This window comes from Diadema setosum, chromosome 11, assembly GCF_964275005.1.
Source record: "Diadema setosum chromosome 11, eeDiaSeto1, whole genome shotgun sequence".
Classification (NCBI taxonomy): domain Eukaryota; kingdom Metazoa; phylum Echinodermata; class Echinoidea; order Diadematoida; family Diadematidae; genus Diadema; species Diadema setosum.
In genome coordinates, this window is record NC_092695.1 from 34,589,334 (window position 1) to 34,612,455 (window position 23,122).

Below are 23,122 nucleotides of genomic sequence, written 5' to 3' on the forward strand. Positions count from 1 at the left end.
GTGGTTAAGCTCAATTTTTTGTGTGCATGTGTGTGTGTGCGTGTGTGTGTGTGTGTGTGTGTGTGTGTGTGTGGTGTGTGTGTTGTACCAGAGGGCTAAGACGTTTGTCAGCTGAGGAAACCCGGAAGTGGTACTAGAAATATCATTAACTGCCCCCACATCCCCCCCCCTTCATTGCGCCATGGTTTAATTCAAGGATGAAGCAACTAAATTTGCTTCAAATCATCGCGCCTGCGGGTCGCTGTTCATAGAACTGAATACCAATCAATTCCAGACCAGTTATAAGTTTATCTATACTATAAGAAAGAGTATCATCATACAACAACAGTAAAAATTTAATCAAAATATGATGAAATTAGGGACTCCTAATGTATATAGTGAAACCATTCACTACTTTCTGGAAAACAGTTCCCATGGGTGGCTACAGATGATAGTAGGGTCTCATGCTGATGATGATGTCATCCCCTCACAATTTTTCATTGATCGTGTACCAAAAATTAACAAAAATTCAAATTTTCTGCGATCAAAGTGCTAAACAATGTTATTCCTAGCTGACTATATGCCTTCAGACTGCGGATGATGACTGTCAGTAGGCCTTATTTGAGACTGGGCATAATTTGCGTTTGATTAAAAACAAAAACAAAAACAAACGTAAATTTCTGACTCTATGGTAGGCCTACATTGTGTTGTATTAAGGCAAATTGTGAGCGGATGACATAATCAAGTCACTATTTGCATAGTCATGTTTGCTGCTCAATAGGCTGTTTTTAAAAAAAAAAACAGTGAAACTTAACAATTTCATAACTTCTTTAATTTTCATTCGATTCTGATCAAACTTTCACTGATTGTGCTCGTTTGGATTTTCCCCTTTCTTTGTAAACTAACTTTTATCGAGTTCCGGATTCCCAACCCCCTTCCTCTTAATTCTTCAGTCTCTTCTTTCCCCTATAGACCTACTATAATAATTGCTCCCTCTCCTCGGCATCCTCCTCCTCCTCCTCTTCTTCTTCCTCCTCCCCCTCCTCCTCAATTCATGGGATTGTCGATATCATGTTGTATTTAAATGCAGTTTACATTATCATCGTATCATTGTCTAATAAACGTGACAAATTATGTTAACACCCAATTTTATTTTCAGCATCAATATCTCAGCAGTTCTGAAATTATGCCACTATAAGGTAGATACATATAGTACACCTGTACATCAACTTCCATCTGCATATAAAGTACGAGCATTGATTTTCCTAAATTTGCAAAGTCATTCATTGTAGGAATGTTGTATTTCCATTGATAAATAGTCATAAATCATACTGGAGTGAAAAGCTTGTCCTCATAATATTTTTGGTTTATTTGCAGTAAAAGCAGGTATGACTTCGCGTATTATCTCAAAATAGAATGAGTCAGCATTTTTTTTTTTTTTTAATGAGGGTGGGGCACAGAACTCTTGTGTGTACAAAGAGTCTGTGGGGTGGGGTGGGGGACTGCAGCAATATGCCTATACCACAGAATCATTTGTTTACCTTTTTACACCGACGTACTGGCATGACTGGACGCTCGTCGCGCGCGAGCGCCCGCTCTGTTTCATACAGACTCATCGCTGCTGGCTGCTGCTGCCGAAGGGTCAGAATTCGTGCATTCTCAACTAAACTACGGATTTTACAAGCTGGAGGTTGCTTTCGTGATACGATTGAGCTGCAGTCGCACTTATGCAGATTTTCTGTGTGATAGTAAGTCCTTTATTGACTACAATTTTTCAGTATTAAGACAAAAAGCATTAGTACATCACTCTCTAGTTTGGGCGTTTCGTGAAGCTGCAGCAGTGGCTAACCTCCCGGTACAGCTCTTCATCGATTGTGTCGCCCGAAGCACGGGGGCCTGCGCCTGTCGTGATGGAGGGGCCGCGGCTCGGACGTACAATACAGGGCCAGGCACAGCCGACAGCCCGACGTGACACGCGACGTCTAACTCTTACTAGTCTTAGGACCTTTTCATTCACTACATACTTTATAGGTCATGCATTTTACCCATAAAAAGCAGCAGTCTTTGGCTTACTACAAAACCAGCCCCAAACTCGGTGATCATGGTGGTGATATAATCGAAACAGGGCTGTGTGCCATAGATATTGAAATCAATGCCTTTGGGCTTTACTGCACTCTGGATGTAGTGAGTAGTGAACTAATGGCAAATGCATACTGTAGCAGAGGCATAGACTGGAACCCTGATTGATCTAATTAATAAGTTCATGTACTACCTAGAGATTTTACATGTGTTCACACACACACACACACACACACACACACACAATGTGTAGATCTGAAGACGTCAAAATTTAATGTCAAGCTTCCCTGTATGATGATCTCTGTCACCTTTTTGGAGATACAAAGTGTATTCCCGAAGAACCCTTTAGTGGACAACATTATTATCATTGTCTTTCTTGTTCTATTTATGTCCAGGCCCTACAGTTGTACATACTAGAAATACTGGTCATCACCAAAGGAGCTCTCGGCAGTGCAAGTGGTGTCCAAAGTCCCGCACAACACTTCCCACATCAATTCCACTTCGCATCTGGCAACGTGTCTTCAATCACAGCAGGGACGATGGTGGAGGGAACACCTCGAAACATTGTGAAGTCGGTGCTTAGCGTGGAGCAGGCTGAAGGGGTGGGAGCGAGGGTCAGACGAAGTGTTGGAAGACCAGAGGTATGGTATTCGAGGACAGTCAGTTCATGGTCATATCTGATTCCTGAGAATAAGAGCTGGTGGCAAGTACTTTTTTATGCTTATGATGAAGTTGTTATTTCTATTTACCAGTGTTTGAAGAACAGAGGTAAAACACTCAAGCAAATTCAGTTCATGCCCAAACCCAGTGTCTGAAAATATATGCTAGTGACCAGCAACTTTATTCTGTAGTTGTAATGCATTTGTATTGTCAGATGAAGTTGTTATTACTTTCATAAATAAAGCAGAAATGGACATGATTTGTAAATCACTAGGTGTACTAGCTTTTTTTCTTCGTAAATTCTGAACAAAAAAAAAAATCTATACCGAGTCTTATTTGGCAGGCTCCCTATGACATCAACCAGTCCATGCTCACAGTACTGAAGAAGCACCTTGCACCAAACTTAGCATCTTTAAGAAACAGATAACATTCAACTAGGCTCTACAAATGGAACTTATTTCTGCAGGGATTATTCATTAGTTGAGTTTATAAATATTTGAGACTTGTTTGCTTCTTGTTTTGTCTTTTCTCTGCAGCTCAAAAACCTTGATCCCTTTCTAATGCTGGATGAGTTCAAAGTTGCCGCACCAGCTGGATTCCCAGACCACCCTCATAGAGGCTTTGAGACAGTAAAATTCATTATTTTTACCTCCATGTACTCTTCAGATATCATCTGGTTTAGGGTTCAACTTCTTGCTGCTACCAGTCAAGCATTGTTTTCTTAAGCCCTTCTCTGAGTCTCTCAGTGTTGGCAGCTTACAAATGTATTCTTATATTGCACAAAACATCACAATTGCAAGTATCTAGAGATTAAAAAAGATGAGGAACCTCTGTGAAATTGTAGCACTCTTGAAATACACAGAGGGTTTCACAGTCATACTCATATGGGTTTACTCTAAAGTGAGAATTGGCAAATTATATGTAGTAACTATATCACAACTGTAATCAGTTTGATATATTACCTACATAATTCTAACAGGAAGACTAGATTCCTGTATCTCTTTTCATTGTCAAAAATTATATTCCTATGATGCTGTAAGCAGCAAGTCAGTAAAGGTGCGAGCAAAATCAGACAAGAACTATAAAGAAAAAAAATTGTGACTGGTGGAAATCTGCCCAAGTATAGCATTCTTTGAATGTCCTGTATTAGTGTCATATTACATGCTTCTACCAACTTCTCAAATATCCTTGTGCATGAAATATGCCTAATTGATCGGCTAATTGATAGCGGTGGTTAATATGATGATAACAGTAAAGAAATTGCAATCATCATTATCAATGTCATTAGTATAGATGAAGTGGTACCGGTAGTCGTAGTAGTACAGTAGTAGTACAGTAGTAGTAGTAGTAGTAGTAGTAGTAGTAGTAGTAGCAGCAGCAGCAGCAGCAGCAGCAGCAGCAGCAGCAGCAGCAGCAGCAGCAGCAGCAGCAGCAGCAGCAGCAGCAGCAGCAGCAGCAGCAGCAGCAGCAGCAGCAGCAGCAGCAGCAGCAGCAGCAGCAGCAGCAGCAGCAGCAGCAGCAGCAGCAGCAGCAGCAGCAGCAGCAGCAGCAGCAGCAGCAGCAGCAGCAGCAGCAGCAGCAGCAGCAGCAGCAGCAGCAGCAGCAGCAGCAGCAGCAGCAGCAGCAGCAGCAGCAGCAGCAGCAGCAGCAGCAGCAGCAGCAGCAGCAGCAGCAGCAGCAGCAGCAGCAGCAGCAGCAGCAGCAGCAGCAGCAGCAGCAGCAGCAGCAGCAGCAGCAGCAGCAGCAGCAGCAGCAGCAGCAGCAGCAGCAGCAGCAGCAGCAGCAGCAGCAGCAGCAGCAGCAGCAGCAGCAGCAGCAGCAGCAGCAGCAGCAGCAGCAGCAGTAGTAGTAGTAGTACAACAACACCTGAAGTGGTGGTCATAGTAATAGGAGTAGTAGTAGTCGTCATCATTGTAGTCGTCATCATTGTCGCCGTTGTAGTAGTAGTAGCAGTTGTAAAGTCATCATGGCCGTGTTCATCCTTCATATTGTGCTATTCATTTCTTCATATTTTCCAGGTGACCTATGTTCTCTCTGGTTCAGCAATGCATGAAGACTTTGCTGGTCATACTGGTGTGATGTACCCAGGGGACCTGCAGGTGTGTGGCAAGAATTTGTTCAAACATAAGGATTATAATAATGATGATAATAATAATAATAATAATAATAATGATAATTATAACAACAATGATTATAATAATCATTTGTTGAGCGCAGGACCTACATTGTATATCTATATATTCAAGTGCACTGCAAGAGCTCCTTAATGCTATTTTGCAACTCATTCATATTCTTCAGTGAATTTAGGTTACCTTCAAAGGAATATCATAGAAAGATTTTCTTTTTTTTTTTCAAATTCATGGTAACATTAATTTCCCACACAAAACTCCTGAAAGAAGTAGATCTTGTGTCTTTCTTGCAATGAATGTAACATTTAATGGATCTTATGTGTTCCCTTTGGAGTAATGAGGGGGCAATTCCAGACTGGAAACTGTATATCCATACAATTTATCCCAAATTTGGACAGTTATATTGAGCACATTCACTGGCCAACGAACATGCTTACTCTAAACTTTTGTGTAATACTGTAAAAGTTGAAATTTTCACGCAACCAGAAACTAGCCCGAAAATAAAAGCACGCGAATATTTTTACTTGCCATATATTTCTGTGCGTGATGTCTTGATTCCTCAGAATTAGAAACATGCGAAACTCTTCTTACCCGGCCAAGCGCGAAAAATTACTCGCGCGAACATATCCACTTTTACAGTAGATCGGAATATTCTCCACTTTTACAGTGTTTATTCCCCAGTCATCCATGTTATATCTAGTCTTCATCTTGGTCTCTCATTCTTCCTAATGTCCAGTGGATGACGGCGGGGAGGGGTATAGTGCATTGTGAGATGCCAAATGGAGATGCCACCGGCCATGGCCTCCAGCTCTGGATCAACCTGGCCAAGGAGTTCAAGATGGTGGAGCCGGAGTACCAGGAGCACCAGGCAAAGGACATCCCCGTTGCCAAGAGAGATGGGGTCACAGTCAAGGTCATTGCTGGAGAGTCTCTGGGCCTCAAGGTACTAAATTTTATCAATAGCAAATATATTTTTCTTGAATTTGATAGTAAATCTATTGAAGGTAATGGCATATCTAATGGCTGACTAACCTGTTGAGGATGAGTCCCGAGTATACTCGGGGAAGTGTCTATAGATGGGAAATGCGTGTTGTAGCAAATTCAGCCCGTCCTCAACAGGTTAAGGTTCATTTCTCAATTTCTAATCCCAAAACTCTCAATATCAACTCTCTGTTCTCAATTCCTGATCCTCTAATCTTAATTCTACATTCACAATTCTCAATTTTCAACTCTCTCTACTCTCATATCATTAAGTGTCAATATCAACCATCTGTTCTCAGTTGTCAGGGTTTGATTCTCTGTTCTTGTTTCTTTTCTCCCAATTTTCAACTCCCAATATATACACTCTGTTCTCAAAGATTGTATCTCAGAGGTGTTACTATTTGTGAAAAACAAAAAATATTTAATTTCTACTGAATTCAGTTTTATATCTCAGAACCGACTACGCTCATCAGCATCCCAATAATATGAAAAATAGGCCTACGTAATACAAAAGTCTATTTTCTATACAGAGTGCCACAGTGATCTTACCCTGTTCTCTTAAACATTTCATACCCTTTACCCTTTCCCCCTTTTCTCAGGCCAAGGTGAGAACACGAACCCCTACTGCTTACCTGGACTTCACATTTGAAAAAGGAGCACACTTGAAACAGCCAGTAACCAAGGGCTTCACTGCATTTGTCTATGTACTGTCGGGAAAGGCCCTGTTTGGTGAGTTACCCTTTTGTAGCTCGTTTTAGCAGATTCTATTTATGGATCCTTGTCTCCTCTCATGAAAAGAGTTGTGCAGTTGTCATATGGTATGAAAGTCGCTATCACCATAACAACTGCTCACAGTTGCTCCCATGACGATGAAAAGCATTGATGGTTCAGATGATTTTAAGATGCTTTTGGGAAGGGAGCTCACCAGCAAATTCAATTTGTATGATTACTGCTAAGGTGCCATTATATGTCCAAGAGTTAATTGTTATATACTGAGGTACTGTTCTATATTTTACTTTGCCTGTTTTGATTGGGATTATGAAACAAAAGCATCATTGTCTGTATTTTTTCGTTTAATATTAATAAAATATGGACTGGCCTTGAGGGGGATACGACATTTGTTGCCTGAACTAGAATTGTATTGCCCGAGTCGAAGACGAGGGCGATACAATTCTAGTGAGGGCAATTAATGTTGTATCCCCCGAAAGCAGACAGTCCATATCATTATTATTACCCATTTCAGGCATCTTGAGCAGCAAAATAAATCTTTACAATGTAAATTTTAACAATTTTCCACTCGACGCCAGCTCGAGCTCTACACTACACTGCGCACTGCATCCCTATAGGCCTATACACAGCTCAGGTACGCGGCGCGCGTATAACAGCTAACTCACACAGGCGCAGGGATCGTCCCCTATTTTTACGTGTTAACCTACGGGAATTTGCCCTTCGTCGCGAAACTACTCCGCGAGAGACTGTCATCAACAGCAAATTTTCCTCACTGGGAGCTCAAGTGCCCGGATGCTATATTCCCCTCGTTTTTAACACGCAAATCCCATAGGCGTTTGTCAAAGCGGGGAATATGGAAAATTTGCTCCTCAACTCCCTGCTGGCGCGTAACCTCGCGCATAAGACGAGGGGAATACAATTTCAAAGAACCACAGCTCAGATGCCTGATACGGGTAATAATACACAATAATACCACAGATCAGCATCTCTCTTTTATATTCCTGATATTATTTGTATTGTGACATCCTCTGCAGCTTTTGGTTGGTATTAAACATTTTATGTTTCTGGGTATATAATCTCGGAATCAGAACTTTGAAGTTTCTGCAGGTATTCTGGAGTGATCAAACTTGAAAGTTCATAGAAAGCCACCTGCACTGTAGAATGATAGAACAATGTCAAAATTCAGCCATGTGATGCCTCTCAAACAGTATGGAATATATTGTTAATGTTTGAGTATTTAAAATGATTTCTTTTCATTTTGTTCTCTAGAAGATGACACTGCATATTCAATTCAGGAGTGAAAACAGAGAAACTAGTTTTTCAATAGCTCTCTATCTAAGCATGGTTGGGTACAAATTGTGATTATTGTGCTGAGTCATGTTAGGCTAGTCAAACAAACATTACAGGGTTCACTGAGCAGCTGTAAAGATGTCATAAAATGAATAAGCATTTTTTCCACCATAGCGTGTCTGCACATCGTATGCATTATGTAGTAAGTGCTTGATGAAGCACACTGGGAGGATGAAAATTGATGTGTAATGGGAAGGGATCTTCTGTCATTGTCTTGTCTGAAAAGAAGAAAAAAAAAAAGAAAGCTTTACTATGTTGCAACTCGACAAATACAGTATTCATGGGGATCTGACTAGAAACAATTCCTTTTGTGCCTAGGAAATCACTTTTTTTTCTTCTTTTTTTTCGTGTATGTGCAGGGTGGTAGGAGTGAAGAAATTTTTGTCCAAGTATGCATCCTATGACAGGAATACATGTTACATGAAGCGTACACTAAGCAAAGATAAACTAAGCTTATCTAGAATAATTATCCCTGTTTGCAACAGGGTGCCTATTTGCGGCAGGGGCTGTTTTATTCCTTGATGAAGAGGCCCAATCAGCTGTGAGAGTACCACCACTTCTGATAAAACTTGCAAGTAACTGCCACTTTTGTTCTGAAGTGGGACTAAGCACATTTGATGCTCTTAAGCTGTATTATTGATGAATAAAACAAAACTGCCCATGCCGCAAATAGGCACCCCATCGCAAACAGGGGTGACTACTGTAGACTGGCCTGTCTTAGCTCCATTTCACTCTCCTATTTCAGGATCTGGGGCTGACAAACAAGAAGGAAGTCCTCATCACACACTGGTGCTCAGTGACGGTGACTATCTGGAGATAGAAAACAAGGTAAAGTCCATAATATGTTGCCCATAAGATACAATGGGAGGTTGATCATGATTGTGAAATGTGATTTCTGTACAGCTTTGTACTTCTCATTCATTTGACTGCACTATTCATGTGGATTCAAATTCAGTATGACATCAGCATCAGATCATCTTTGCCAAATTGTGTAGTACATGGTGGGGGGGGGGGGAGGGGGAAGGTCAGTCATGGGACCCAAGCTGAATGATCAAAATGGCAGTTGATTGTCTTTGTAAGACATTTTGGATTACAGAGAATCTTAAATATATTAGAGTTTCAATGAACTCTACATCTATTCCTTATTTAGAAGACTACTATTATGTAATGACTTCTCCTCACAAATGATTGTCCTATTAACCAAACAAACTGCACCCATTATGCTCTATCACACAGTTTCACACCTAGATGTTCTTTCCCAAAAAGCAGTTGTGTCTTCCATTTGTGTCTGTAGTAATATGTCTTGCAAGAGTGATATAAAATCTCATATATGAACATTCTGTACTGTCTTATATGTGTTCCTTTGATATGCCACATATTTGGGGTGTTTTCACATTCTAGTGGCATATACATATTGCGTCTTTGTCCACGCTCATTTATCTCTTCATTTTTTTTTTTTTTTTTTTTTTTTTTTTTTTTTGCAGGAGGCTGAACTATGTCACTTTGTGTTGATCTCTGGAAAGCCCCTCAAAGAGCCGATTGTGCAATATGGTGAGAAGAATTACACAGATAGATAGATAGATAGATAGATAGATAGATAGATAGATCAACTAACAAAGATGGATAGTTAAATGGATAGATGGATGGATAGATAATACATGTATGTATACACATACATTGCAAATGTACGTATATAGATACAAGAACAACAAATATACAATACAATATATCTATGGAGTATGTCATTGCTGTGGTCCCCAGTAGGTAAGAATGAGGAGTTGAGTTTACCCGCTGAGGACAGACTGATTTTGCTACAACATGCATTTCCCATAGACACCTGCCTGAGTATACTTGGGACTCGTCCTCGACAGGTTGATTGCACATGCCTATCTTAAACCATGTCCACTTTGTGCCCACCAATTTTCATTGGCTCTGAAGATATGAAGATTTTCTTTTTGCTCATTTTCTTAATTTTCTCCATTCCCTTAAAGGACCCTTTGTGATGAATACAGAGGAGGAAATCCAACAAGCCATCTTTGACTACCGCAATGCTCGCAATGGCTTTGAGCGAGCTAGATCATGGAAATCAAAGGCTGGCAACCGTTAAAGAGCTGATTCAACCATTTTTATGCCTCCGCCACGAAGTGGTGCCGGAGGCATTATGTTTTCAGGTTGTCCGTCCGTCCGTACGTCCGTACGTCCGTACGTCCGTATGTCCGTACGTCGGTACGTCCGTACGTCTGTACGTACGTCCGTCCGCATTCGTTTACGCGATAACTTGAATAATATTGACTGGAATTTTACCAAACTTGGTCCAAGTATAAAGTATGATGGGGCAATTACTTGATTAGATTTTGGGTGAAATCGGCCAAAGGTCAAAGGTCAAGGTCAAATCATGAAATTGTATAATTTGTTTGCGTGATAACTCCAGACTGGATGAAGCAGCTTTCACCAAACTTGGTCCAAGGATGATGTATGATGGGGCAACTAGTTGAGTAGATTTAAGTGACATTGGCAAGAGGTCAAAGGTCAAGGTCAAATGCTAAAAATGTTGCTATTTCCCCCATATCTATGCAATGCCCGAATGTATTTTCTTGAAACTTAGTGTAGACATGTACTACTGTGTGAAGATTCTCCAGAGAGAGTTTCATGTCATAAGGTCTAAGGTCAAAAGGTCAAAGGTTAGGTGAAAATGTTACAGTTTCACTTTTCTCGCAAATGGTTCAATGTATTTTCATGGAACTTGGTACATACGCATGTACTGACTGGCAGGGATTATCTAGGGAACTTAGGGGTCATGGGTCAATAGTCAGGGGGTCAAAGGTCAAGGTCAGCTCCTCAAAATTTTACTATTTCCCTCATATACTAGTATATTATGCAATGCTTGCATTATTAGTTTTAAAACTTAATATATACATGCATTACCTAATGGAGATTCTCTGGGAAATTTCCAGCCAGAAGGTCAAAGGTTAAGGGTCAAAGGCCAGGTTTAAATGCAAAAAAAAAAACCAAACTATTTTGTTCTGTACTTACACTCTTTCTTCATACCTTGAGAATTACTCAATGCATAAACTTATAAAAGGGACGGTCAGAAGTCAAGTAAAAATCCTCAATTTCCCAAATATGTGTACCTGCACTCTTAGACAATTATAGCAAACCCAGTTCAAGGAAAGTGAACATTCAAGATATTTCTGACAAACCTGTCATTTCAGTATTTTGTCATTTATGTGAAACTGTCATCACACATTGTGAAGACATTGTACTATACACCTATTGGGAGAATCATGCATTATGGCGGAGGCATCAGTCGCCATAGCGACATATCTAGTTGTTTTTTTTTTTATTCAAACTGAATGTCTATTTCTTTTCCTTATTATATTGCATAAATTTGTGATAGATACTCCGTAAGTGATTGACTTATATTGAGTTTTATACACACAATTCATGTAATGTATTCGAGACTCCTTTGTGTATTTTGGTGGCGGTAAGAAATAACACACTCAACTATCTGAACTGTAAATGCAGGTTGAGCAGTATTGGAAAATATGGAACTTGAGTTCAATATCTTGTGAAAAATAGAAAGCTCAAACTGTTTCATGCAAGCAAGGAATCTGAGCAAAATAGAAAAATAATGAGGAATCATAACTACAGAGTGCAATGAAATTGAAGTTGAGTATTTTGCTTCTGCATAAAATGGTATTTTGGAAAAAGTGATTCCTCCTAAAATGAGAGAAATGTTGTAACTTTTATTTATTATATTTGCACATCGAGAAAAAAAAATAGTGTGTTTAAGAATTAGATAAATGCCAAATGCCAATTTATTCTGAAATTAAATATAATATTTGAAAATGTTTATATCACCTATGCTCAGATTTGTTGTACTGTATCTGAAGAGTAAATACAATAGATTAAATTCAAGAAAAATATAAAATATTATTGTAATAGAAACATACCCCATACAATGTGTGTCACACATTCAGGGAGTATAATGTTTAAGTGTGCTCGTAGTGATATTTAAACATCTTTGTTTCAAGATTTGTCACATGAGCTGTGAGAAGTGAGAATTAAATCCCTATGTCAATGAAGGAAGAAATTTTCCACCTGCCTTCATATTCTAAGTTTGTATGATATTGTAACAGATTTGACATCTTATAGCAATACATTGTATTACATTATAACATACAGTACCTGGTTAACATACCTGGTTGTGGGCATTTAAGTTTATACAAAAGGTATTTGCCCCTCTACTGCTCCTTATACTATCATACATGCTGTCCAAACTCTTCACCTTCAGTCATAAAGTATATTGAGAACAAGAAATAAGAGGAATCTATGTAGTGTGAAAAAGTACTACCTGTGCATGGTGGTCAATTTTTTAATGTACTTTATGCTTGTCAAGATTCATTGTATCTGTTTGTCAGTATAGAGGAGGCTGATTGAAATAATGATATACCTGTAGATTGTAGAAGGCTATCAGTGCCTTCTAGTTATGGAAGAGGTTGCTGCCATGCCGGGCTTTCGTATGGAAGGAATTTTTATCCTTGGATCTTAACAAGCTCACCATATGAGAGAGAAGCAATCTTTTGTGTATGATGCACATATGTGTTATGCTTGTACAGTGCACTCCTGTTATAACAAACATGGTTATAACAAAAATTTGGATGGTTACAACAAAATTTTGGATAATAATGAAGTAGAATTCAGGGCCCAAAATCATCGAATTTTATGCCTTCGCCACAGTGTCACAGGAGGCATTATGTTATTATGCTGTGTTTCATGGTGTAGCTATAGAATATACTATATTTTTACAATATATATTTATCTGTGAATAATGCTGTATGTATATAGTGAATATCTCTGATTAAAGCCTAATAATTATCATATGAAAAATATTCTTATGTATTTTTTTTTTTTTTGCACAAAAGAATTGTTATACAATATATGTGTTTAGCAATGACTGTGGTAAAAATTCCAGGGACTGAAATAAAATAAGCCCTACATGCAATTAATGTGTGGATTGTCATGTGATTTGTTCAGTGTTCTCATTTTCTGAATTATTCAGCATTTAGGGCAAATTTTTTAGGCTTAATTAAAAATGAGAATTATTAGGTGCTGTCATTCATTACATATCTTACAATAAAAGGGGAGGCATCATAATGATTGGACAGCCAGTGGACATGCCATATAATACACTCAACAGCCAATCCTATTTTTGGTGGAGATCACATGACATACGACACATTTGCCTTAAACTCTATTTCAACAGAAAACAAATCAAATTCTGCTGATGAGGTGTGTATATAAAATGATGATCAGATTTATTAAAATATAGTGATATTCAAGTATGATTTTTTTAAATTAATTGTTATGATGCCAGTATCAAGATGGCTAGAGACAGAGATTACCATTATTCCAGTAAAGTATTTTCAAAGTGGGTCATTCTAATACTTCTGCCCAATGGAACACCAAGCTTGCGCGTACTGGTCACACACATAATTATTTTTTCTGTTGTTTTAAGGTTTCATTTTTATGCAACATCAGAACATCGATTACCTGTAGGCCTGTCACCATAATGTAATTCAGATTTTACTTCTTCAATTGGAGTCATCGCTAATTGAACAACACAAATGTATTTTGCCGTTGATATTTCACTAACAACAGTATGAGATTTTAGTGCATAATGTTGGATTATATACAGTGGTATAGGGCCACAAAATATATAAAAATAATAATAATAATACATACATACATACATACATACATACATACAATTTCTATAGCGCCGTTCTCCACTTTGATTAAATGCTCAAGGCGCTTTACAATTGTACATCAAAGCAAACAGACTGAAGATAAAATGACAGCAAAAAGTGTGACAGACCCATTTGTTGCATGCAAGCAATAGTAACAAGAGGTTTCACTTTTCTAAAACCACAAATCAATCACGTTTGGACATGAAAGTTCATCCTCGGTGATGCAGTCAAACTAAGGGATGGATTCACTTGCTAGGTTATATATAAGATATATATATATATATATATATATATATATATATATATATACTCCTAGATGGGTCATTTGGAAGACATTTCCATTTGTTTTATATGCAAATGTTTATATACATGTTCAATGGCAGTTTACGCAATGGAGACACGAAAATTGTCTCCCTAATGACCAGTTGTCTCCCTAATGAAGACACTTCCCCCCAATATGTCTCCCTAAGGTGCCAACTAGGGATATATATATATATATATATATATATATATATATATATATATATATATATATATGTATATATGTATTATGATTATCCACATTTATACCGGTAGTTGATAAATAGAATGTGCAGAGAGATAAAAGAGAAAGATTGAAAGAGGGATAGAGGATCGACAAGAGAATTAAAAGGGAAGGATCAGAGTAATCCTGCACACTCGTCATATACACAGACGGGCATATTTATCTTTCTCTCCTTTCCTGGACAAAATTAATAAAATAAAGCTTTCATAGACAGCTGCCTATAGCATCTAGCCAGCAGGATTAGATATTTTGTGTCGCTAGATGGAGTTATTCTTTGGCTCTGTGTCTTGGTCCATTTCTGATTTATTTTTGTGTAAAAATGAAGCAGTTATTGTCTAAATCTTTTATGGATAAAATTTAATTTCCTGGCCTTTCAAGTGATTGCTCTTTATAATTTTGTTTTCTTAATGCACTGTACCGACTGCACTGAAACCGAGCTTATCGCAGTGGCTTCTACTTTGGCTTCTTGACACAAACTGAAAAACATGATATATTCGCGGCGTGAAATTTTCGCGAATTGGAGGTGACGGCCTTTTTCGACGGTATTTCAATTTCGCAGCAAATCTTGGCTCTCGCGAAATTAAACTGCACGCGAGTATACAAACAGCATGCAAATACATGTAACCAAAAGCAAAGATCGTAAAAAGCTGCTGCAGAGATGTATCGGGACAGTATGGAATTCTGACAGTCTGGAGAATTTTATCTTATTAGGAGGTGTGACCAGGTGTAGCTCAGCTCTCGTGACAATATTTGGCTTCAAACAAAGCTTCCTTCTTGTTATTCAATCCAGTAAGATTTCGTGGCTCTGTTCTTTCGATCATTTGAGGCTGGCAGAAATCTTCGAAATAAATCAGTGTATGCCCATTGCATGCATTACCAGTTACCGTAACGTTAGTTGCTACTGCGCCGAGTCTCCGGCGGTGATAGCGCGCAAGAAAGGGGGTGTGTTCCCCGATATGTCACTCGCTGCTACTGAGTGCTAGCCCAGCCGCGCCGCTTCACTTTTACCAACTGTAACGTTACACCTCCTTTCCTGAAGTCAAGTTTTTATAGCTACATCCAGCTAGTTTTTACATCCAGCTAGCTACGTCTCGTCTACCAGTACAGTACAGATATCGGGCGACATTCTTGACAAGATCAACAGATCTGTATCGTCAGGAGTTCTTGAAATTCCGCCCTAGGAGTGGAGGAGAAGCACTGCCACTGCACTGGCTGGTACTGTACTGGACATACAGTGAGCGGTTTGTGACAGGGCATGGTCCTGAAATTGAACGAAATGGTGATGTTGAAAGCTTGGCTGACGCTTGTGCTTGCAGGTGTTTGTGGAGTCGGTCTTGCCCTCGCTTCACCAAAGTTAGGTTCAACTGAGGAATGGCTGTTTAAAGATTTCATTGAAAGATTCAACAAGACCTATGCGAATTCCATCGAGTACTTCAAGCGGTTTGAAATATTTAAGGTAAATCCTAGATATATACAGTAGTAGAACTTAAAGGTCCTCATCCAGATTATACTAGTGAACACTACTGAAGTAACTTCTGTCAAGCCAATTCTCACTGTTTATAGTGCCCTGTCCAATTCTGAGCTGGTTAAGGAAGAAGTTTGCCTTCACACCATCATCACAGTTACAGCCAGTCGCTGTATTCAGCGACAGGCACAGAGTCTGGCTACATCACAGCATTGCTAGTATACCAGATCTATAGTCTCAACATTTGATAGAGGAATGTCTGGAATGTATTGTGAATCAACATACCTACATTTCAAAAAAAAGTATGGTCAATAGCAATGAGCTGCCACATACTGTACTATATTACTTTCATTTTCACAATAATTTAATATACACGTAAAACCACATTCCTTGCATGATCACATTACAATTTGGTCTTCCTTCTGATTATAAATTAAACCTCTCAACTTTGTGAATTTTAAGAAGTGGTTTCCGAAGGTTTTCTTGTGAATTTGATGGAATTCCATGATCAATTTGCACAATATACATTACAAACAATGATTTTCTTAATGATTTCTTCCATTTCTGCACCCATTTAGACTTCTTTCAGACAGACCTAGAATTCCATGTGAATCTCTCTTGCTTGTTGGTCTGCCACATATACAGGCTAGCCTGACCAAACATGAACAGCTCAACTCCCTGAGAACCCACCGAGACCACGCCAGGTACGGCATCACAAAGTTCGCGGACCTCACAACGGAGGAGTTTGTGGGACAGTACCTGAGCAGTGCCCCGCATCCCACTCTCCCTTCTGCTAGCTGGCCACCTGTGGTAGGAGCTAGCCTCCATGCAGAGAAGTCCATTCCTCTCAAATATGACATGTGAATATTCAAATGATAGATTTACCGGTAATTCACTGCTGATATGACAAACAGAATATGCTTAAATTCTATCTTGAGTGCATGGTGATGTCTTCTACAGATTTCTCCACACAGCATCCCCCCTTTCCTATTTAAAATAATGTTTGTGATGTTGAATTGATTTTAATGTCTTGTTTGGTAGGTTAAATTTCAAACTAATTGAATCTTCATAAAGGGGAGGGGAAGAGATGGAGATGAAATTGCATGCAAGTATTGGATTGAATTTGAAAGGAGACCCCCTCCCCCCCCCCCCCCCCAAAAAAAAAGAATAAATAAATGAATGAATAAATAATTGAATAAATAAATGAAATTAAAAAATAAAAAATGAAATAAATAAAGCATCATATCACTACAGTGGTAATTACCCTGTGCATTGTCAAGAAAATGTTTGCTGCTGGGATTTTTGTACCATTATGGACCTGCCATTCATATTCTGCATGTCATTTGTTTTTCTTTTCTAATCTTTGTCTCTTCTTTTATCAATTTCCAGGAGATCCATAAAACCCTCTGTCATTTCACCTGTCAGAAACCAGAAAAGTGTGAGTGACTTTAAAATTTTGTTCTTGTGACTTCATCAACTTATCTCTTTTCACAAATGCATGAATAGTGCATTGTTTGCCGTTGTTTTGTCTGCAAACAAATGATAATAGCCATGATAAAGGCTGAGCTTTAGACATTGAGGAAATACATTTTGACAGAAATTATGACAAATTGTATAAAAAGCAGGAATATATTATGTTCAGCTAGAAATTAGTATGCACCTGTAAGTACCAGATATTTCAAATATACAATGAAATCACATAAAACACAACTTTAAAAAAATGTTTAAATGAGGAAATACAGTCTTATCTTCTTCCATGTATTGGTGCTTCTTGTTCATGTATATTCTGTATGTTGCATGCTCTTTTTGCTAAACAACTGCTGTTTTGCTGAGTCAAGAGAACAATGACATAGTTATATATTTTGTTTAGTAACAGTCTGAAATTGTGATTCAAATCATCTTCACTTTTTCATTGTTTTCTCTCCCCTGTTCAAATACGTGCTGAATATACTCTTCCAGTGTGGAGCATGTTGGTAAGTTCCTTTTAAAGAATTTTCAATTTATATGATAGCATATGGTCAGTCCATAAAATTTCCACTCTTGCAAATCCAAAAATCTTTTAAGAACACATGCAAAAAAAATCTTTTCATTATTTACATTTTCTCGACTAATGAAACTGTGGCTTGTAAATGGGGAAATGTCCTAACCCTGCTGATGAGAATATGCTGCATGCATATGATGCAACAGAAATTTAATTTGCCAAATTAACATTCATTGATTAATTTTTGCAGGGCCTTCAGTGTTGTGGAGACAGTTGAGAGTAGAGTGGCCATGAAAACCAAACGCTTGACGCAACTCAGCCCCCAGGAGTTGGTAGACTGTGGCACGGCAGCCGGCGACAGTGGTTGCCATGGTGGCGTTCCGTGCAGGACATTAGACTGGCTTAACCGAACCAAGACGGAGATTGTGACAGATGCTACGTATCCGTACAAGGCCAAGAAAGGAGACTGCAAGATCATAAGCAGGTGAGGTTTGGTTTGGTTTGGTTTTTTTCTGATGCCAGCCCCACCCACCCACCCCCCCCAAAAAAAAAAAGAGCAACGTCAGGAAAATGCACACTCAATCTCCATGATTGGGCATTTGTTGAATTACAAAACATATTTTATTTGATTGTCAGCATTCTGTAGAATCTCTTTGATATGATTAGGTAGGATGCGTAAACAGAGTGTCAACTTGTAAATATGTTGTTGAGTTTTTTTTTCAGTAACCCCCTGTGACATTTATCAAAGTTAGCTCGACACTTACAAACTTACAAGAATAGCTTTAATGTGAATTCTTTGAACCAAGCTGTCGAAGGTATATATGGTGCATGTAATGAATGGATGTGTACTTCTTTGTGAATTCTTCGTTTGATGTCCTTTCTTTGGCTGATATTGATTTGATCATGAAAGCACTGACATGTCTGTGTGCAATTTGATACATTTGTATCTTTTCTTGCCAGTGCCTCAGAGAATGCAGTTGTGTCCGGTTACACCTGTGGAAAGTGAGTAGAATGTACATGTCTTTTTGAGCAGTAGCAATATAGAACAAGGGTGTATGTTATACATAGTCGTGACATAGGTCAAGATGATGTCAGACCGATGAGCATTTCAATGGATTCCTGAAACACACAGATTTAGTGCAATGCAGACAGAACTTGTTGATATTTAGAATACCAGAGAGATCAGTTTGATGCGTTGTTTGGTTTTGTTCTGATTTTGGTTTTAGTTTTAAACTACATTTGTTACACCCCCTCATGAAAGATGTCAGTGTATACAAAAAAGAAATGTTATTCAAAGGTCATACTTGTTGTGACATGTAGCATAAACAAACTCAGTGTATACACACGAGCCTATGAGCAGGTACATAGAAGTCAAACATTTTGTTTGGTAAGAGGTTGTGCCAGTTGGCCTTGAAATGGCTGCATGAGCTAGTACTGGAAGTGTGTATTTTGTTTGTTTGTTCTCATTGGGGTTTTTTGTTGTTGTTTTTTTTAAGGGAATTGTTGCTTCAATCAAAACAAGAACTTTGTGTACATTCATCACGTGAAAGTCTGCAGAGTGCGTAAAAAAAGGTCAAAAAGTCAAGAGAAAATATAATTTTACCAAAATCTCTTTATTATTGTATTTTTGATTAGACCTTGTATTTTTGAATGTAAAAGTTGCAGAAATTAATTGAAATCGAAATTTAGATGTATTTGGTAAATACATTATGTACATGAACTAGATTGTATTTGATTGTCTGTTTTGCTTTGAATTCCAAGGCATGATGTCACAGTAAAGTGAAGTAGAATCAGTATTCCTTCTCAGTGGTTAAACTTGTGAGACAATACATGGAAACAGACATCTGTGGTTCGCCTGCAATTTGCATTTTATTCGGACTATTGCATCTGTTGTAGATCTTCTCATCTCAGTATCTCATGGGCACTTTCTCCTTACCATTAGCTACACAACCAACGAGGCTGTTGCCATGCCAACTGCTCTGTATCTTCACGGCCCCCTGAGTATATCCGCGGATGCCGAGAGCTGGCAGTACTATCTGAATGGGATCATTCAGTACCACTGCACGCCCAATTATCTCAACCATGCGGTGCAGATTGTTGGCTATGACAGAACAGGTGAGCAAGTAGTGACATGTCACGTTGAATGGTCCTTCCTCTTTATTAAAAAAAAAAAAAAAAAAAAAGTAAATGAATAAATAAGATGAAAATTATGTAAACAGAATGTAGTGGCTTGATCAAAATATGACTTGATGAGGTCATCACATCACAAATCTCCAAGTAAGGTTTACAAAAATCTGCACTAAATATCTTTGTTTTGACATGAAATTATCAAAACAAAGAAAAACTTGCATCCTTCACATCAAACTTTTATTGTGTTAAGGTAACCTAGCAACAGTGACTTTTAGGGGAAGCGGCGAGTAGATGCAAACTGACCATCCTCAATTATGATTTTGTCATAAATTTGTGCAGAAACCATTGGGAGTAAATGACATCATCATCTCGGCTAATTTGCATACATGGTTTCAACCAAAATCACTGTATGCTGAAAACACATTTAGTTTTTGTAATATCAATTTGATAATACATCTACCCTTCTTTTGAATAGACTGGTTTTAATTCAGTAATTCACATCAGTTGCATTGGGTGTAGGATTGCACCAATCCAGGGATGGTGTGAAAGGGTCATGCCTGCAACCCTTTGAAGGATATCTTTTTTGTATTAACTGTGGTTTGATTGCAACCATTACCACTACATGTGGTATTTGATGCTCCTCTACACACAAGGATCTCCTTTATGGTTGGCTCATATTTGTATAGCTCTGTGTAATTTGTCTTCCTTTTTTTATTTTTACTTTTTTATTTTGGGGTGGGGTGGGGAGAGGGGCTCATATTCCCTTAAATACAGGTAGTGTTGCTGAAACTTCTTGTAAAGCATTTCACCATCTTTATGTTAACCTATTGAGGACGAGCTGATTTCACTACAACACGCATATCCCACTGACACCTGCCCAAGTATGCTCGGGACTAGTCTTCAGCAGGTTAATGTCAAATAGACTGACATATTCGTCTCTTCTTCTGTAATCATATTGTAATATTTTGAATTGTAATGGCAATTATGATGAAGTTTCTTAATCTCATGCAGTGATTCTGATATCTGTAACGAGGTATAAAATAAGCTTGTGCAACTCCTTCCCGTCCTGTTGATATTGTAATCCCACAGCGGAGATTCCATACTACATGGTACGCAATTCGTGGGGCGCCGACTGGGGCATCGACGGCTACCTTCACATCATGATAGGCGGCAACGTGTGTGGCGTAGCATCTGCCGTTCAGACTGTCACCGTTTAATACAGGCAGAGAAGCATGCTGGAAGATTACCGTGGCAATTCATATACTTTGTCTGTAAGCAGACAGTTGAGACAAATCAGATTGAGTGATTGAATAGGGTCTAACCTACACTTGCAATGCCGTTGCAGGTAGAACATTGGGCATGCACATCCTCTCTTGATGATGAATAGACCAGCTTGCTTATAATTTGCTGTAAAACAAGAAACAATTGCATCGCGAAACTTTCGCAAATTGGAGCAAATGGCCTTCTTCGCACCATGAAATGACCATGAAAAAATTACTAGCAGTATACTACCTGTACTGGATTGTGTAGACAGAAATTTTTTCACACATTCTGCTTTCAAGAATCGTGGCTCCTTGAAAAATTTGCTTATGTTTCATGGATGCGAAAATTTCCGGTATTACAGTATTCAAATTTTAAGCCTACCTATGTTACAAAGGTTGATAATGACACTCAAAGAGCTACTTGAGGCTGGAGTGGGAGAGGATCTGTATGATGAGTAGGAGTTGGACAATTCCAGTCAGTGCCTTCCAGGAAGAGAGATTACTGAATTTCCAGCTCGAATCAAATAAATTTATTTCTGAACGATCTCTGCCTGTTTCTTGAGATCAGGACTGTGTTACTATTTGAACTCATGTCCTGGCCATGTAAAAATGAGGTCTTGCCTTTCTGCGCCAGGAGTGTCACTATGTGACAGACACGACACATTAAAAGACTCCACTATTATGATCGTTATTATTAATGAGGGTAGAAGTCATCTTCCTTTCCTTAATTTCAAAGTAGATGGCATTTGACTCGGTTACATTTTGTCTCATGTGTTGGATCTACCAGCTTTGCTGGTTTTTCATCAACAATTATGTACAACATTCCTAAAATGTTATTTTGTTTTTATTCATATTTTTTTTTTCCTCTACTGTTGAGGTGTCTTACAGTTCTCTCAACATTGAGGTTTGAATGAGCAGGTTTTCAAACAAATTCATGTTTTGTGCATTCCTTTATGACAAAGAGTGTCCCATACAGACAGAAAGCATACCTGGTGCTGGCCTGACATAGCAATTACTAATGCACCCATACTGGATTTCAAAGTGTATGAATATGAAAGACAGGTGAATTGAGTTAACCTATTACTAGTTCCCTCAGTAAAATTGTGCAACAATGACAATTAAAAAGAGATAGATAAATAGATAAAGGAAACCAGTCTGTTGTAAGCTATGATGAATGGATCTGTAGAATATTATTACCCTTTACAAAAAAGAGTTTGTCTTTTTTTTTTTAATATCGAAACTCAGATGCATGGTAATGAATATGCCAGTTATATTCAGATTTCCAGATATTTTTCTTTTCCCACCTTGAGGTCTTGAGAACTAGCTACTAGTTCTGAATTCACCAATTTCTATTTAATTGATACATTTCGGTACTTAGAATCTAGTTTGCATGCTATAATAACTCCTATGGTGGGCATGCCACAGACAAGCTGTGTTATTGTCAATGAACAATTTTTTTTTTTTTTGTTATTGTGCAGGAGGTTAATTCATTGCATGAATGCTTGTAGTCATATGTGCTTCCTGTCACTTAGGCAATGTGAGTGCAAAACTGTAGTGGGTAGGTGCACCCTTGTATTGCATTACAGACAGCCAGTAAGACAAGTAGCAGCCACTACAGTTCACCACAATCGTCATGTTTATCTTGCGTGCACATTGCACATTTATTCATCACCATTGCTTATGCCAGAGGATTCCAGAAACCTAAACAGGACCTCTTGACAAAATCTTTGAGTGATGGGAGTTTCTATCAAGCTATTATATGGTATATGATAAGCTATATCAATCATGCCAAGAATGTTACCCCCAAAAGTGTGAGTCATGAAAGTGATTATTGAAGTAGTTATTTCTGAATGACTTGACTTTGTTGACACTGGAGAAAAAGCCATGACTTAGACAATATTCATCTTATGATGTAAATAACAGGTACGAGAATTTACTTTAGCTTTGATAGGTAAACTTTGACTTATGCAGAGTTGACAGTATGTGTAGCTACAAATCTTGGCTAAAAAGAACAGAATTTAGAGTCGAGCTCCCCGGCCTTTCTTTGTGCTGGACTACATACTACTGCGCGTACAAGTATATG

General features: G+C 38.5%; 2 protein-coding genes across 2 annotated transcripts; both read left to right on the forward strand.

Annotated features, from left to right (window-relative positions):
* Window positions 1-1,648: 1,648 nt before the first annotated feature.
* Window positions 1,649-10,029, forward strand: LOC140235050 (pirin-like). The gene is made up of 9 exons (XM_072315086.1): window positions 1,649-1,727; window positions 2,454-2,699; window positions 3,255-3,347; window positions 4,737-4,817; window positions 5,584-5,790; window positions 6,428-6,557; window positions 8,653-8,735; window positions 9,392-9,458; window positions 9,899-10,029. The coding sequence occupies exons 1-9, from the start codon at window positions 1,707-1,709 to the stop codon at window positions 10,012-10,014; spliced, it is 1,044 nt and encodes a 347-aa protein (XP_072171187.1). The 5' UTR covers window positions 1,649-1,706; the 3' UTR covers window positions 10,015-10,029.
* A 5,417-nt stretch (window positions 10,030-15,446) lies between these two features.
* Window positions 15,447-21,132, forward strand: LOC140235106 (cathepsin O-like). The gene is made up of 8 exons (XM_072315144.1): window positions 15,447-15,657; window positions 16,312-16,526; window positions 17,056-17,104; window positions 17,626-17,639; window positions 17,898-18,131; window positions 18,608-18,649; window positions 19,590-19,762; window positions 20,867-21,132. The coding sequence occupies exons 1-8, from the start codon at window positions 15,457-15,459 to the stop codon at window positions 20,992-20,994; spliced, it is 1,056 nt and encodes a 351-aa protein (XP_072171245.1). The 5' UTR covers window positions 15,447-15,456; the 3' UTR covers window positions 20,995-21,132.
* Window positions 21,133-23,122: the final 1,990 nt, after the last annotated feature.